The sequence below is a fragment of the Erythrolamprus reginae genome, chromosome 2 (genome assembly GCF_031021105.1).
Source record: "Erythrolamprus reginae isolate rEryReg1 chromosome 2, rEryReg1.hap1, whole genome shotgun sequence".
Taxonomy (NCBI): Eukaryota; Metazoa; Chordata; class Lepidosauria; order Squamata; family Dipsadidae; genus Erythrolamprus; species Erythrolamprus reginae.
This window is the reverse complement of record NC_091951.1, coordinates 18,917,837-18,936,106: the sequence shown is the minus strand read 5'-3', so window position 1 is coordinate 18,936,106 and position 18,270 is coordinate 18,917,837. Positions and strand designations below refer to the sequence as shown.

Sequence of the window (18,270 nt, the reverse complement as noted above, 5' to 3'; positions counted from 1 at the left end):
AGAGTGCCTTCCGTCCCCTGTCCTAATATTTCTTTTTTAGTAGTATCATGTATATAAATATTATTATATCTTTGTATACCATCAATATGTACTTGACTAAATAAATAAATAAATAAATAAATAAATAAATAAATATTTAATTTGGGGTACTGCCCAAATCTGAAATTCAGTGTAGACTATACATAGAATAGAATGTTATTGGCAAATGTGATTGGACACACAAGCAATTTGTCTTTGGTCCATATGCTCTCAGTGTGCATAAAAGAAAAAAATACCTTTGTCAAGAATCATGAGGTACAGCACTTAATGATTGTCGTAGGAGTCAAATTAGCAATGAGGAAACAATGTTAATAAAAATATTAAGGATACAAGCAACAAGTTACAGTCATTAAGTGGGAGGAAATGGATGATAAGAATTATGAGAAAAACTAGTACAGTACGTAATAATAGTAGTGCAGACTTAGTAAATAGTTTGACAGTGTTGAGGGAATTATTTGTTTAGCAGAATAATGGCGTTCTGGGGGCGAACTGTCCTTGTATCTAGTTGTCTTGGTGTGCAGTGCTCTTCAGCATCGTTTTGAAGGTAGGAGTTGAAACAATTTATGTTCAAGATACAAGGCATATCATAAATACATGCTGGTTGCCAATTATCCAAATTTCGATCCCGCAGTAGCCCCTGAGATGTTGCTACAATGGTTCTAAGTGTAAAAAAGCAGTCGCAAGTCCCTTTTTTCAGTTGTAACTTTAAACGAACCCTAAATGAATGGTTTTAAGTCGAGGATTTCCTGCATATTGGATAAAGCAGTATTTCCCAACCTTGGCAACTTGAAGATATCTGGACTTCAACTCCCAGAATTCCCCAGCCAGCATTCTGGGAGTTGAAGTTCAAATATCTTCAAGTTGCCAAGGTTGGGAAACACTGGGATAAAGGGTGTGTGTGTGTGTGTGTGTGTGTGTGTGTGTGTGTGTGTGTGTGTTATTTCTTTATTCCCTCTGCCTCCCAAGTTTGCCAATTGCAATCATTTGCTCCCCCTTTCTCACTGCCTTCCCCCATTCCCAAATGCCTTATTTGCCTGAAGAACTGAGCCAGGGTGGCACAGTGGTTAGAGTCCAGCACTGCAGGCTACTTCAGCTAACTGCTAGCTGTAGTTCAGCAGTTCAAATCTCACCACCAGCTCAAGGTTGACTCAGCCTTCCATCCTTCCGAGGTGGATAAAATGGGGGCCCAGATTTTAGGGGGCAATAGGTTGATTCTGTAAATTGCTTGGAGAGGGCTGTAAAAGCACTACAAAGCAGTATATAAGTCTAAGTGCTGTTACTAACTCCCAATGCCACCCGCCCAGCCCCCCAGCCTCTTTCCAAAGGCAATTCATACGACTTACAACGGAAAAAGGGGTGGGGCTTAAAGGAAGGCATGGACAATTGAACCCTGTCCCCCCTTCCCATTTATTTCCTTCCTTCCCCTCCCTCCCCAATCCCCTGCCTCTCTAGGCATGGAGAACTCTGTCAGTTCGAAGACCACCGGTGTCAGAAGAATGGAGCCAGCGAGATGAAGCTGCTAGAGAGGAGGGGGGGGGAATAATAAATCAAAGGGATGGAGGGGGTGTGTCTCTTCCGGTCCAGCCCACTAAGCAAAGTAATAAGGCAAAGTGAGCTTGCTTTGGTTGGAGCGGAGAAGGCGGATTTGTAAGTCCAGGGTGGGAGCGTGCATGGAACTATAATGCAGATTTAGCAATACAGAAAGTTTGTTTTGATTGACCGTTTGTGATTTGATTGATAGCCCCTCCCAGTTCTTCAGAGTGCTTTACAATGTATGTGATTGGTGCAGATTCATGGTTCGGCACCACGTGCGTGAATACAAGGGGGTGGGGCGGGAATCCATTTGAAACGGTGGCAAGCAAGTTGCTAGTCCTTATGGATGAGAATCTTGGCTCAAGCGGGGGGGGGTGTACAACGCTCTGGAACTGCACCTGGCTTCAGTGAGTTTTATTGTTATTTCTGGCCCGTTGCTGAAATATTGTACGTCCCCCCCCCCCTATGGCTCCTTCTGCAAATTACACTATGAGGATTATATTAGATTATTATTAAAGTTGGAAGGGACTTTATAGGTCATTTAGTCCAACCCCACCCTGCTCAAGCAGGAATCCCTACACCATTTCAGACAAATGGCAGTCCAGTCTCTCTATGAAAATCTCAAGTGTTTGAGCACTCACAACTTCTGCAGGCAAGCTGTTCCACTGGTTGATTGTTCTCACCGTCAGAAAGTTCCTCCTTATTTCCAGGTTGAATCTCTCCTTGGTCAGCTTCCATCAGTTATTTCTTATTTATTTTTTATTTATTTATTTTGTCCAATACACAATGAGAGTTTTAGTGGGTATGTATGTATGTATGTACGTACGTACGTATGTATGTATATATATATATATATATAGAATGTATATATATATAGAATTGTCGGCTATCAATAAAATTAACTGCCTTGGAAATGGCCCTGGGTTGGGCCGAGAGGTAAATAAGGAGCTGTGATGTTCCTTCGATACACCAGGGTGATTCGACACAAAATATGTAACCCTTCCCTGGTGCAGAGCTGAAGGGATTGGATACCGTAGCCTAGAGCATAATTCTCTGCCTTACAAGGCAAAGGTTGCAGGTTCAATTCCCAGTGGGTATGGCTAGCTGATGAGGCCAAAATAAGGCCGAAATAGATCTATCCTAGTCTCCCTTAATTTTCAAATTCAGCAAAAAAACATGTGACACATATAGATAGAATTGTCAGCTATCAATAAAATTAACTGCCTTGGAAATGGCCCTGGGTTGGGCCGAGAGGCAAATAAGGAGCTGTGATGTTCCTTCGATACACCAGGGTGATTCGACACAAAATATGTAACCCTTCCCTGGTGCAGAGCTGAAGGGATTGGATACTGTAGCCTAGAGCATAATTCTCTGCCTTACAAGGCAAAGGTTGCAGGTTCAAGTCCCAGTGGGTATGGCTAGCTGATGAGGCCAAAATAAGGCCGAAATAGATCTATCCTAGTCTCACTTAATTTTCAAATTCAGCAAAAAAACATGTGACACACACACACACACACACACACACACACATATATATATATATATATATATATATATACACATAGTAAAATAGATGATGAAGGTTATAGAGGAGATACTCATAGTAAAATATATCTATGAAAGAATAGAAAAGAAGATATAGTAATAGAACATATCAATGAAAGAATAGAAGAAAAGATATAGGAATAGAAGAAAGGAATAGGAGATATAGGAGAGCAATAGGACAGGGGACGGAAGGCACTCTAGTGCACTTGTACTCGCCCCTTACTGACCTTTTAGGAATCTGGATAGGTCAACCGTAGATAATCTAAGGGTAAAGTGTTGGGGGTTTGGGGATGACACTATGGAGTCTGGTAATGAGTTCCACGCTTCAACAACTCGGTTACTGAAGTCATATTTTTTACTGTCAAGTTTGGAGCGGTTAATATTAAGTTTAAATCTGTTTTGTGCTCTTGTGTTGTTGTGGTTGAAACTGAAGTAGTCGCCGACAGGCAGGACGTTGCAGCATATGATCTTCTGGCCAATACTTAGATCATGTTTAAGGCGTCTTAGTTCTAGGCTTTCTAGGCCCAGGACTGAAAGTCTAGTCTCATAGGGTAACAGCCGGACCTCCTCCTCTTGGTGGCAGCCCCTCAAATAAGGATGACACACAAATTTGTGAAGCGTTCCATATTTTTAAAAATATGACTTCAGCAACAGAGTGATCAATGCCTGGAACTCACTACCTGACTGTTGTTTTCTTCCCCTAACCCCAAAATCTTCAACCTTAAATAATCTACTCTTGACGTCTTTGAGACCCTGTAAAAAAATTTCCCTGCATATCTGAAACTTGAAATTTCATTAGTTTGCATCATATCAGGGGTTCTTTCTATGTGAATTTATTTTGGGGGGGTGGGGGGGGCTTAGTTTTTGCTGGGCAAAAATACTATACACTTGTACTCTTCCTGGGTCAATATGACCCGAATCGAAAATGGTTTATTTTAGGTAGTTAAATTTGGTCTTTTTGAAAACTTTTTTCACTGGGAAATTAGTTTGAACATTTCTTCACACAATGAAATGAAAATAGAAATGAAATAATTAATGTTTATATTTTTATTTTGCTCACAAAAGCCCCCCCCCCCGTTTTTGTGATTCCCCCCCCCCCATTTATAGATAGTTTAGCCTGCAAACTGCATACAATTTTACTAAATTTGGTGTGGGATTACTAGTTTGAACATCCCTGATCATTACAAAAATGTAAATGAACTGAAAAAAATGATGCTTATTGGGTTTTTTTGTTCAGAAAAGGGCCACCTCCCTGGGGCTTGCTGTGTGCCATTACTTTCACTTTTTATATAGATTTGGCTAGAAATATTGGGAATATCCTTTTGAAAAGCAAGCACATGATAGCCAGACAACTAATTTTATGAAATAAATCCATTTTACTAATAACAAGTATGTCGACAAGCATAATTTATATGTAAAGTGAAAAATGTGTGCATAGGCTGGTGGGGGGCTTTTCAGAGCAAAATAAGCAAATAAGCATCAATTTTTTCAGTTCAATTTTCATTTGGTTGTGATCAGGAATGTTCATTTTAGTATATCAATGCAAAAGTGATTGAAAATATTTGGAATTAGGAGCCTGAAAAAAATATAAAGTGAAGTACTGGAAAAGTACTTTTATGAGCAAAAGAAACAAATAAGCATCATTTTTTTTCAGTTCAATTTTCATATCATTATGTTCAGAAATGTTCAAACTAGTAATCCCACACCAAATTTAGTAAAATTGTACATTGTTTGCAGGCTAAACTATCTATAAATTGAAGAAAATGTCACAAAAGCTTTTATGAGCGAAATAAAAATATAAGCATTAATGTTTTCATTTCCTTTCATTGTGTTCAGAAAAGTTTAAATTAGTATCCCAGTGAAATTGATTTTCAAAAAGACCAAATTTAAGTACCTAAAATAAACCTTTTCTTTTCTTTAGGAAATGAATCCAAATGGCCCTTTCAGTGTTTAAGGCTGCAAACCCCTAGTATAGGGTCTCCAGCTTGAGCAGGGGCTGTTTCTCAACCTTGGCAACCTCAAAATGTGTGGACTACAACCAGTAGTAGGTTGCACCCGATACTTGATTTTTCCCATTTCTACGCTTGCGCGAAAGCAAAAATATTGGTGAAAATTGCTGAAATCTCGCTCACGAGATCCTCACATGAGATTTGGCTTCCGGCGCATGAACAGAAGCCAAAACTCATGCTGACACATGCGTGCCCACCCACTGGACACACGCACACCGGTCGCTAGGAGCGTTCCGATAGCACTGGCGAAGAAGAACCCCTGCCTGACTACAACTCCCAGAATTCCACAGCCAGCTGGAAATTGCCCAGGTTGAGAAAGTTGGAAGGTTGGAAGGAGGATGAAGAGGAAGTGTGAAACAAATCTATAGCCTCTTCCTTCCTGGACGCAGCCAAAGATATTGAAAAGACACAGAAGTGATTTTACAAGAGAAAAGACACCGATTTGGGTACCTTAATTTGCTTGCTTGCTTGCTTACTTACTTACTTACTTACTTACTTACTTACTTACTTACTTACTTACTTACTTACTTACTTACTTACTTACTTACTTACTTACTTACCGTACTTACTTACTTATTTATTAGATTTCAGAAATCTAATATTAAAAAAACCCATAAAAATCTAAAACCCCATTTTTCCTAAAAACAAAATCATCCACATTCATCCAACTGGATTCAGCCATTCACAACATTGGCCGGAGTTAGTTCTTAACACTCACGGCTCCCCAAGCCTGAGAGCAAAGCTGGATCTTCAGGGCCTTGCGAAAGGCCAGGAGGGTGGGGGCGGAACAAATTTCCAGAGGGAGTTGGTTCCAAAGGGCCGGGGCTACCACAGAGACGGCCTCCTCCCTAGGCCCAGCAGCCAGGCAGCCTGGCTGATGGGACCTGGAGAAGGCCGACCCTGTGGGACCTGACCAGTCGCTGGGATACAGGAGGCAGAAACTTATTGCTTGCTTGATTTCCCTCCTAACGGAAACATCACTTGGTGGGGGGGAAAAGTTCCCGTTCTGTGACACCCACCTCACCCATCAATGAAAAGTCACAAAAGAACCCGTTGAATTTCTTCAGTATATAGTGGTGTCTCTACTTAAGAACTTAATTCGCTCCGTGACCAGGTTCTTAAGTAGAAAAGTTTGTAAGTAGAAGCAATTTTTCCCATAGGAATCAATGTAAAAGCAAATAATGTGTGCAAACCCATTAGGAAAGAAATAAAAGCTTGGAATTTGGGTGGGAGGAGGAGGAAGAGGAGGAGGAGGAGGACCGTTGCTCCCGAAGGAAGAAGGTGAGGTGAGGGGAATCAAAAAAATCCCAAACTTTACGGCTTTTTTTTTATAAAAAAGAGGGACTCTGAGGCAGCAAAGAGGAGCATGCGCCTCCCATACACCCGGCGTGATGCTGCCTCCCATACACTCCGCCAGAGGGAGAAACCCAGGGGAAATAGCAGGAAACTAGCCGGGCCTTCGTGCCACTCTCAAATTTCCTGAGAATTTTTTCTGGGCTCGGATTCTTAAGTAGAAAATGGTTCTTAAGAAGAGGCAAAAAAATATTGAACAACCGGTTCTTATCTAGAAAAGTTCTTAAGTAGAGGCATTCTTAAGTAGAGGTACCACGGCATAGTTCCCTCTAAGCTGAGCAGTGAGCAATCGCTCACTTAAAAATCATCATCAACTCAGAGTTTTCCAAACCTGCCCAGAAGCCGAGAGGGAAAGAGTGAGAGGGAAGGAGAGAGAGAGGAAGAGAGGAAGAGAGAGAAACAGATAGAAAAAAGAGAGGAAGGAAAAGAGAAAGAAAAAGAATGGGAGCAAGGAAGAGAGAAAGAAAATCAAAATCTAGTTTGAAAGTAGCTCAACTATTTAAGTGGCATTTTGATATTGATAGAGTTGCCCTATTATGAGCTCACTGTTATAGACACACAGTACAGTGTTTTATTTTGAAATTCTCTGAGGCAAAACAGGGTGGGTTTTTTGTTTGTTTGTTTGTTTGTTTGTTTGTTTATTATTTCTGTGCTGCCCAGTCCCAAAGGGACTGCCGCTCAGACACTATACTTTTCCACCCCCCACCCCCCAAAAAAAATTAGAGGGAACACTGTACCACGGTATAATTTTTTCCCCCATCAGGCTTAAACTCTCCAGTCCAGACCCTTCGTCCTCTTGGTGAAAGGTAACTGGTTCCAGCAAAGGAAATGTCCATCGAGCCGAACAAGACGTCACCTGCACATTCAGACGCTAGTTCTCCGGAGCGCAAGGCGACCACCATCATCAAAATGGAAAATCAAGAATGACCTGGAATCCAGACTTCCGGCCGGGAGGCAGGCTTCCCACGGGTCATGCAGGTGGGGACCATCGGGGAGTATCTGAAAAAGCCCCCATCTCGGGACCCGGAGAAAGGGCTGTCCGAATGCTGGGAGGCTCAATGGCAGGCGTTCCTGTGCGCCATGCAGTCGTCGTGTTCCGAATGGGGAAACGCAGAGCTATCGGAGGCCAAGCCGCGAGACAACCTTCCCTCTGTGGAGCAAGAGACCAAAGAGCCGAGGGCGAGATGGCCATCCCAGCCTTCGGGAAAGAAACCAGGATCCCGTAGCCGGGAGAGCACTAGAGAAGGCAGGAAGCTTAAGGAAAAAAGAGAAGACGCTCCGAAAGAAGAGGCGGGAAGCTCAGAATTCCGGCGGCAACACTTCCGCCAGTTCTGCTACCAGGAAGCGGAGGGCCCCCGAGAGGCTCTTTGCCGACTGGGGTACCTTTGCCATCAGTGGCTGAAGCCGGAGGAGCACACCAAGGAACAGATCCTGGATCTGTTGATCCTGGAGCATTTTCTGACCATCCTGCCCCCCGAGATGCGGAGCTGGGTGAAGAGGAGAGACCCCGAGACGTGCTCCCAAGCAGCCGCCCTGGCGGAGGAGTTTCTGCAGAGGCAGCAGGAAAATGAGAGGCAGATGCAGACGGTAAGAGCCGATCTTCGGTCGGGAGAGGTCGGTAAAGAATGAGGAAGAATTTGTACCGGGTAGTCCTCGACTTATAACACACCATTTAGTGAGTGTTGAAGTTACAGGGCCCTGTTAAAAGTGACTTAGAAGGGCTGCCATTTTTTTTACTACTACACTGTAGGCGTGGCTTATTTTGTGGGTGTGGCTTGCTGGCTATGTGACCAGGTGGGAGTGGCTTGACAATCATGTGACCAAGGGTGGTTTAAAGGTCATATGACTGGCTTAGAGGTGGGCAACTTGACTGTCATTCACCTCAAGGGTTAGGGGTTAGGGTGCCTGGCCTCTCCTCACCTCAAAGAGATATAATTTCCTTATCTATTTACTATTACTGAACATCCAAAATATACTATTTAATTCTATGTATACAGTAGTACCTCTAGATACGAGCTACTCCACATGCAAGTATTCCAAGTTACGAGCCACGACGCGAGCGAAATTTCTGTTCGACACCCAAGCTCAAATTCGGGATACGAGCTGAGCTTCCACTAGGTGGCGCAAGAATCCTTGCTTCTGGTTATCTCGGCGCGAAAAACAAAGTCTAAGGGCATTCGTTCGAGATCCGAGTTGATCGACATACAAGCTCGGGTCTGGAACGAATTAAACTTGTATGTCGAGGTACCACTGTATATGCCATATGTGTACATACATATTACACACAGGCACATCTACTGTATAAACTGCCCTTCTTGGTCTTTGGCTTAAGGACTCAGCCAGGCCTCTTCTTTTTTCAGATCCTGTTCCAAGTGTTGACGGTGAATTTCCCAGTTGGGGAGAAGGAATCTTCTAAAAAAATCCACAGGAGCCCAGGTGGGGAGTCCGAGACCGAAAGAAAAGAGGATGTGAATGAACCTCTGGGTAAGAATTTCCCATTTGCCGTCCTTGCCTCCTCTTTGCTGGTGTCTGAATTCATAGGCGTATGGAGTCTTTCCTTCAAGATTTTTTTAAAAAAGGAATCCAAGCGGGTTTTACTCCGCTAGTCATACCTGATGAACCTATGGCACGCGAGCCTTTTCTTTATTTTGTTTTAGAAACATAGAAACAGCAGAAAAAGACCTCATGGTCCATCTAGTCTGCCCTTAGACTATTTTCTGTATTTCATCTTAGGAGGGATCTATGTTTATTCCAGGCATGTTTAATTTCAGTTACTGTGGACTTAACAACCACGTCTGCTGGAAGTTTGTTCCAAGGATCTACTACTCTTTCAGTAAAATAATATTTTCTCACGTTGCTTTTGATCTTTCCCCCAACTAACTTCAGATTGCGTCCCCTTGTTCTTGTGTTCACTTTCCTATTAAAAACACTTCCCTCCTGGATCTTATTTAACCCTTTCACATATTTAAATGTTTCGATCATGTCCCCCCTTTTCCTTCTGTCCTCCAGACTATACAGATTGAGTTCATTAAGTCTTTCCTGATACGTTTTATGCTTCAGACCTTCCACCATTCTTGTAGCCCATCTTGACCCATTCAATTTTGTCAATATCTTTTTGTAGATGAGGTCTCCAGAACTGACACAGTATTCCAAATGTGGTCTCACCAGCACTTTATATAGCAGGATCATAATCTCCCTCTTCCTGCTTGTTATACCTCTAGCTATGCAGCCAAGTTTCAACTTCAAGTTTCAGGTTTATTGGATTTATATGCCGCCCCTCTCCGAAAACTCAGGGCGGCTAGCAGCAATCATAGACAATATACAATAATAATCCAATACTAAAAGCAAATTAAAACCCCTTAATATAGAAAACCAAACACACATACAAACATACCATGCATACCATTATAACGGCCTAGGGGAGAAGAAATCTTAATTCCCCCATGCCTGGCGGCAGAGGTGGGTTTTAAGTAGCTTACGAAAGGCAAGGAGGGTGGGGGCAATTCTAATCTCTGGGGGGAGTTGGTTCTAGAGGGCCGGGCCGCCACAGAGAAGGCTCTTCCCCTGGGTCCCGCCAAGCGACATTGTTTAGTTGACGGGACCCAGAGAAGGCCCACTCTGTGGGACCTAACTGGTCGCTGGGATTCGTGCGGCAGAAGGCGGTCCTGAGGTAATCTGGTCCGGTGCCATGAAGGCTTTATAGGTCATAACCAACACTTTGAATTGTGACCGGAAACTGATCGGCAACCAATGCAGACTGCGGAGTGTTGGTGTGACATGGGCGTATTTAGAGGAGCACATGATTGCTCTCGCAGCTGCATTCTCCGTACTGAAGGAGCGGGTCCAGCAGTCACATGGGTTGCTCATGTCCAATCCGGTGGAACTGAGCCTAGTATTAAAAAAGCTTGCCGGATCCGCCCCTTCCCCAGAATTCGCTCAGTTCGCATATCCTGCGGTTATATTGTGATAGCTCGTTCAACATTCGTTCAACATTCTAACACCTTCCCTTCGATCTTTTCTTCAAAAGTAGTAAGACTGTTTTATCCTTATTTGTTTACTTGCACTATTAGCGCCAGCCGTTTGAGGCTCGGCTTTTTTCCTTGGGAGAAGTTGCGGTTTCGTTTTCCCCCGGCTGTTTTTGCCGGTTACGATCCCCGCTGCCGCTTGTGGATTCCTTTATCCTTTGGCCTGGAGGTCTTGGTGCAAGTATTGATTCATTGATAAAAAAATAAAATCATTATTGTATTATTGTAAAGGGCTTAAGAAATACCTCCTGCGGAGTGAGACGCTTGTTCTAGTCTCCTGACTTAGTCGATCGCTTTCCCTTTAAGAATTCTATTACGGAGCGATTTTTCGGCGCAAAGGCCTTCGCGCCCTTTTTAAATTTAGGCCTCTCGTGTTGGCCTCCTGCCAGCCGCGTAGGCCTCAGTCCACCGCGTGGATCCCGGAGTGGGCTTTGGGACGCTCAGGCTTAATTCTCCACCGGCTAAGCCTCCAACCAGAGTGCCTTGGTTTACTTTAATTTAAGTTTAGGGAGGCTGGCCCACGCTGGATTTGGGGACACGAACTCTGGTTTGCCCAGATTGCCCTCAAGTCTCAGCAGCTCCGAGGCTCGGAGCAGGATCCATTCCTCTTGGAAAGCTTTGAAATTCTTCTCCCTAATTATTCAGTTTTTTGGCTCAGCCTGGTCTTCTGTTAATTGTCAGACTATGGCTACTTTTCCCAAGAGAGGCACAACTAAAGGTCCCAGAGAGGCCAGGCCTACAGGCGATGAGATTACCAGTATCCCCCAGGCCTCGACCTCCTCTTCTTCTGGGGCCCGCCCCTCGACCAAGGTCACCAGGGCTGAGAAGAGAAGGGACCTAGCCCTACAAAGAATCCATGACAAATCAGCAAAGCGTTTGAAAGTACAGGCCCAAGTACTCAGTAGTCAAGACCCCCCAGAGGCTTCTAGTCTGCCTCCTTCTGGGGTCCCTGTGTTATCTCTGGATGAGCCAAACCTAGACAGACCCCAGCCTAACCTATGGGGAATAGGACCAGAGGAACCAGATATTATTGAAGATTCCCCCCAGCCAGGATCCTCCCAGGCCTTCAGGGATTCTTCTGCCATTCCTGCTGATATTTCTAGTTTACCTCCTGAATTCCAATCTATTTTTTCTGTGTTGTCCAAGGCCATTGATGCTAAACTCTCTACCATCAATGAGCTTCCCGTACCTCCTCCTCCTCCTCGTCCCTCCCGCCCCTTGGGTTCTTCCCCAGCGGTTAGAGCTCCTATTCAGGATGATTCAGATTCCTCTCAGGACGAATATGAGGATATGGAGGAGGATGAGGACCCCTTTCAAGGCCTCTCAGATAATGAGGAATCCCAAATAAAGGTTCCTTCTCCAATTACTATTTTCCCTTCTCAATTGTTCAAATCTCTCCTCCTCAAAGCTAGAATTTCTACGGGATTGGCGGCCCAGGAGAAACAGGCCTCCACATCCACTGATCCCCCGGAGGAGAATTTACCTTACTTCACAGAGGAACAGGAGGATAATGAGGTAATTCCTATGCCTAAATTGTTTAAAGATGCCTTACTTAAGCAGTGGGACTTCCCAGCCTCTGGGCTTAATCCCTCAACCAAGGACAGAAAATTGTACAAACTTTCCTCTTCCTATGAAGAGCTCCTATCCTTTCCTAAACCGGATGAACCTGTCAAGATCCTTCACTCGGCGGCTGCTGTGCCAGGCGAAGCAGAGGAAGTCCTCCGCCCAGAGGACAAGCGGATTGAACAAATGCTCAAAAGAGGATTCACCGCAGATTCCTGGGCCATTAAAAGCTCGGCAGCGGCTTCCTTTTTCTCCAGAGCCATGCTTCTGTGGCTTCGCCAACTACAACAGCATATTCCTCCCGATGACTTGAGAGGTCAACAAGACTTCAACAAGGTCTTTGCAGCTGCCCAGTACGTGGCTGATGCCACTTTGCAATCTACTAGATTTTCTGCTAAGTCTATTGCAGCCTCTACAACGGCAAGAAGACTTCTATGGATTCGCCCTTGGCAAGCGGGAGTACGCCAGAAGTGGCAGTTATCCCTGGGACCCTTAAAGCGCGACCTTCTTTTCGGTGATCTTCTGGATCCACTCCTCACGGAAACCACGGACAAGAAGAAAGTTTTGGGTCCAACCACCAAAAAGGCTGCCAAAACGCAGTCCTTTCGTCGCCCAGGGCGTCAGCAAGACCAAGCGGCTTCCTATCAGAGATCTCCAGGTCAGTATTCCCCCCGCTTTCGTTCCCAAGGTAGGAACTCCAGGGGCAGAGGTTTTCGCTTCCAAAGGGGAGCGTCCTCTAACAGGGCTTCAAAGAAACCTAGATGGTAATTCTTCCTCAATTCCCATAGGTGGTCGTCTAGCCCATTTCGCCTCTAATTGGCGTCTCACCTCCAAGGACCCCTGGGTCATTGACACTGTTCAAACAGGTCTTCTTTTAGAATTTATTTCTCCCCCCCCGAAACGTTTTATTTCCTGCCCTTCTCCCAGGTCCTCCTCAGATTGTAACCGTATGGAGGAGGCCATTTCTCACTTATTGTCCCATCAGAGCCATTCAACCGGTTCCCTCCGGTCAGAAGGGTCTAGGGTTTTATTCCATCCTATTTATGGTTCCAAAATCCTCCGGAGGTTGGAGAGCTATTTTGGATTTAAAGAAGCTGAACCTATTCATCAAATATAGGAAGTTTAAGATGCACTCCTTATCTTCTATTTTGGCCGCCATCCACACAGGAGATTTCATGGTCTCCTTAGACCTCACTGAGGCTTACCTCCACATTCCTATAGCCAAATGCCACAGAAAATATTTACGTTTCTCCTTTCAAGGCAGGCATTTCCAGTATAGGGCGATGCCATTTGGCCTTTCCTCGGCCCCTCGGGTCTTTACAAAGCTCTTGGGGTCCCTGGCGGCCTATATCCGGGCGTCCCCAATACACATTTTATGTTATCTTGATGATATTTTGATTCATGGGAACTCCCTAGAGAAAGTGAAAACAGACCTTTCTATCACCATGTCAGTCCTTCAGGACCATGGATTTTCCATCAACTTTGATAAAAGCCATCTCCAACCTTCCACATCCATCTTACACCTGGGATCCATTATTAATTCAGAATCCTCCCAGGTTTTTCTCTCTCCTGAGAGAAAATTCAGTATAGGGGAGTTAATTTCTTGCATTTTATCTAAACCTTCAGTTTCCATAGTATCCCTGTCTTCCCTCTTGGGGAAGATGGTGTCATGCATAGGCATCATTCCCTGGGCTCGCCTTCATGCTAGGGAACTTCAGTGGCTCCTATTACCCTTTCAGAGATCGGGGCACAGCAACTCAAATCGTCGCATTGTCATCCCACCAAGTGTTCGCAGATCTTTCAAGTGGTGGAAGTCTCCGGCCATGGACAAAGGATCCCTGTTCAGGTGCCCGGATCAATTTGTCATCACCACAGATGCCAGTCTATCGGGATGGGGCGCCCACGCCCAGGGGATGATAGCCCAGGGCACGTGGTCCCCGGAGGAAGCTTCCAAGCCAATCAATTGGCTAGAGTTAAGAGCCGTATCCCTGGCTCTGAAGCATTTCTCTCCTCGCATTCCCAACCGGCACGTTCTCATTCTCACCGACAACATTGCCACAAAAAGCCATATCTGCAGACAGGGGGGCACGAGATCCAAGGCCCTCATGAGGGAGGCCCTCAAGTTAGGCCTTTGGGCGGAAAAACATCTTCGGTCGCTCCTAGCCGACCACATCTCGGGGAGCCTTAACATCCAGGCGGATTGGCTATCTCGAGCAACGATAGACCCAGGAGAGTGGAATCTCCATCAAGACCTGTTTCATCAAATCAGCCTCAGATTCGGCCTACCAATTCTGGATCTCTTCGCGACCAATGTGAACGCCCAGCTCCCTCGCTTCTTTTCCAGATTTCCATCCCCGGGAGCGGAAGCAATCAATGCCCTCCGGAGCCCATGGCCTCCAGGCCTACTTTACGCATTCCCTCCAATTCCAATTCTCCCGGACGTGATTCACAAGGTCCTCACCGAGAGGGCCCGGGTAATCTTAATCGCCCCTCATTGGCCCCGCCGGCCCTGGTTCGCGGATCTCCAACAGTTGTCCGTCCAGGACCCCTGGCGACTCCCCGTTTCGAGGGATATGCTGCGACAGGGGGCCTCATTCCATCCAGACCCGGAGTGGTTCCACCTCACCGCCTGGCTGTTATCAGGAGAGACTTAGAACTCCGTGGTCACGACTCCGATACAGTGGAGGTCATCTTAAAGGCCAGAAGGGGCTCGACCAATCGAATCTACGACCACACGTGGTCCAAGTTTCACCAGTGGTGCCTACAGGAAGGCCTATCTCCCCTGTGCATTCCCATACACAGAATCATTTCCTTCCTTATGCAAGGTTTCCACAAAGGCCTTTCCACCAGCACCCTCCGGCGTCATCTGGCAGCCATTTCATCTGTCCTAGGGGGCCCCCGCAGACAGCCTCTCCGATCATTTCCAGAAGTCCAGGAATTCCTCAAGGGCATAGCCAACCTCAGACCTTCTAAGGTCCACAGGTATCCATCCTGGGATTTGCCACGGGTTCTCCATTCCCTCACGCAGGCACCATACGAACCCCTAAAATCGGCGTCCCTCAGGTACCTATCCTTTAAGGTAGCATTCCTGGTGGCTATTACCTCTGCCCGACGCATTTCGGAGCTGGCTGCCCTCTCAATCAGGCAGGACCTTTGTCAATTTCATCAGGACAAGGTAGTCTTGCGACTGGACCCCACCTTCTTACCCAAGGTCAGTTCCATGTTCCACAGAACTCAGGATATTGTTCTACCTTCCTTCTGCCTCCAACGAGACCATCCCTTGGCAATTAGATGGCACACCCTGGATCTCATTAGAGCGCTGAGAATCTATATCCAACGCACAGGACCCTTTCGGAGGTCAGAAGCACTTTTTATAGCCTATCACCCCAGAGTCATGGGTGCCAAAGTGTCTTCTACAGTAATAGGCCGTTGGATCAGAGGGACTATATCAAAAGCCTATGAGTCGGCCTCCCTCTCAGTTCCAAGGAACATCACAGCGCATTCCACCAGGAGCGCAGCCACTTCGGCCGCTTGGGCGACTCAAGCCCCGTTGGAGGAGGTCTGCAAAGCAGCCACTTGGGCCTCGCCAAATTCCTTCATCAGGCACTACAAGATTGATTCTTACGCTTCAGCGGACGCTGCCTTCGGCAGAAGGGTACTCCAATCCGTTATCTCTCACGATAGCAATTTAATCCCACCCTAGGGACCATCTATTGGGTATGTCCCATGTGACTGCTGGACCCGCTCCTTCAGTACGGAGAATAGGCGTTGATTGCTTACCTGAACGCCTCTTCTCGTACGGTGAGCGGGTACAGCAGTCACTTCCCGCCCTTGTATGTGTCTTCTTTATCTTCCTATAACCTTTCTTTCTCTAACAATAAGAGTTGAACACTACAGAGCTTCACAGCTGAGCCTAGTCTATGGATTCGCGAATTCTGGGGAAGGGGCGGATCCGGCAAGCTTTTTTAATACTAGGCTCAGTTCCACCGGATTGGACATGAGCAACCCATGTGACTGCTGTACCCGCTCACCGTACGAGAAGAGGCGTTCAGGTAAGCAATCAACGCCTATTCTGCACAATCTGAAGTTTCCGAACACTTTTCAAGGGTAGCCCCATGTAGAGAGCGTTACAGTAGTCGAGCCTCGAGGTGATGAGGGCATGAGTGACTGTGAGCAATGACTCCCGATCCAGATAGGGTCGCAACTGATGCACCAGGCGAACCTGGGCAAGCGCCCTCCTCACCACAGCTTTCCCTACTGCCCGACCGCACTGCTCACCCATTTTGAGACTGTCAGAAATCACTATCCCTAAATCCTTTTCTTCTGAAGTTTTTGCTAACACAGAACTGCCAATACAATACTCAGATTGAGGATTCCTTTTCCCCAAGTGTCTGCTCGACCTCCAAGTTCTGTTATTTCTACTAAATGTAGCTGAAGAGTTTGCTCACCCCAGTTCTTCCCTCTTGTAGCGTTCAGTAGCGATTGTCTTGTGTGAACATTTCTGGATTTTATTGCGTTTGGGTTTTTCCCCTCTCCAGAAGCTGTGAGCCCTCGGAGCAGTCAGCCCTGGGCGAGAGACGCTCCTCAGGAGTTAGTGGCTGCCTTTGCAAACCAGCCCCTACAGATTCACTCGGAAGCCGAAACTACTGACAGCCTGCAGGACCAATCAGCTGCTCAGGGATCCGGGTCCGTTCGGTCCTCAGAGCCTCTGAGAACCTGTAAGGCGAAAAGCCGGAAGATTTGCGACATCTGTGGGAAGAGTTTCAGCTATAACTCGAACCTGAAACGTCACTGGCGGACACACACGGGCGAGAAGCCGTACGGCTGCTCGTACTGCGGGGAGCGTTTCAACCAGGCCACGAACCTCATCCGGCACCAGCGGATTCACACGGGAGAGAAGCCCTACAAATGCTCCGATTGTGGGAAAAGCTTCAACCAGAGCCTGCAACTCATCCGGCACCGGAAAACTCGCTTTAATTGCAACTAAAAAAGAAAAAAAGCTTCCGTCGCGGAGAAGCAATTGCTGTGGGGGTGTTAGGAATTCCAAGCGAGCAGCAGAAGAATGCTTAGCAGAGAATTCCCAAGAATTCTCACAGGTGTTCCCGGTGGGAAGACAGAAACTATGCTTCGGCTGAAACGATGAAGTCTTCAACTTCCTAAGTTCAGTAGACTTACCTATCTTAACAGAAGACCAACAACAGAAATTAAATGCACCATTTACCATGATAGAACTACAGCAAGCACTTAAATGTCAGAAAAATAATAAGGCTACCGGCCCAGATGCCATACCTGCTGAGTTTTATAAACTAAATAGGGACATACTTATAACAAACATGTTAGAAACATTTAATAATATAATATTAGATGGTAAAATTCCCAAAACATGGTCTGAAGCATTAATAACTTTAATACATAAATTTGATACTAAGAGAGAAAAAATTCAAAATTATAGACCAATTTCATTATTAAATGTGGATTATAAAATTTTTGTTTCAGTATACGCCTATAGATTAAAAAATATTATGTCTGGATTAATACATGAAGATCAAAACGGGTTTCTTCCAAATAGACAGATTAAAAATAATATGAGAACAATCATAAATATATTAGAATATTATGAACAGCACCCGGGAAAACAAATGGCATTAGTATTTTTAGACGCATAAAAAGCATTTGATAATGTGGATTGGCTATTTATGAAATTATTACTTAATAAAATGAATTTTGGAACCAAATTCTTCAACATAATTGATGCCATATACTCTGCCCAAACAGCAAAAATTATTTTTAATAATGATCAAACAGAAAACTTTGAAATACAAAAAGGCATTAGACAAGGTTGTCCTATCTCCCCATTATTATTTATTTTATCACTAGAAGTTTTATTGATAAAGATAAGGAAAGATAAAAATATAAAAGGTTTACAAATTAAGAAAGAAATATATAAACTACAGGCTTTCGCTGACGATGTTGTTTTTATATTAGAAGATCCATCAAATTCTATTTTAAAATTAAAAGACCAGTTAGAAGAATATGGAACGTTGGCCGGTTTGAAAATAAATAAAAATAAGACACAAATATTAACTAAAAATATGAAACAAATTTGGGTAGGGGTAGGACGTGGCTTTGGAGAGGGGGGGCACAAGGATGGCTACAAGGTGAGGCAGAGAAAAATCTGCCCTGTCACCTTCCTTTTGAGTCCG

General features: G+C 45.2%; 1 protein-coding gene across 1 annotated transcript; it reads left to right on the top strand.

Moving 5' to 3' along the window:
• The first annotated feature begins 1,622 nt into the window (after window positions 1-1,622).
• Window positions 1,623-17,995, top strand: LOC139159854 (zinc finger protein 396-like). The gene is made up of 4 exons (XM_070737279.1): window positions 1,623-1,686; window positions 7,243-8,066; window positions 8,840-8,963; window positions 16,606-17,995. The coding sequence occupies exons 2-4, from the start codon at window positions 7,452-7,454 to the stop codon at window positions 17,052-17,054; spliced, it is 1,188 nt and encodes a 395-aa protein (XP_070593380.1). The 5' UTR covers window positions 1,623-1,686; window positions 7,243-7,451; the 3' UTR covers window positions 17,055-17,995.
• Window positions 17,996-18,270: the final 275 nt, after the last annotated feature.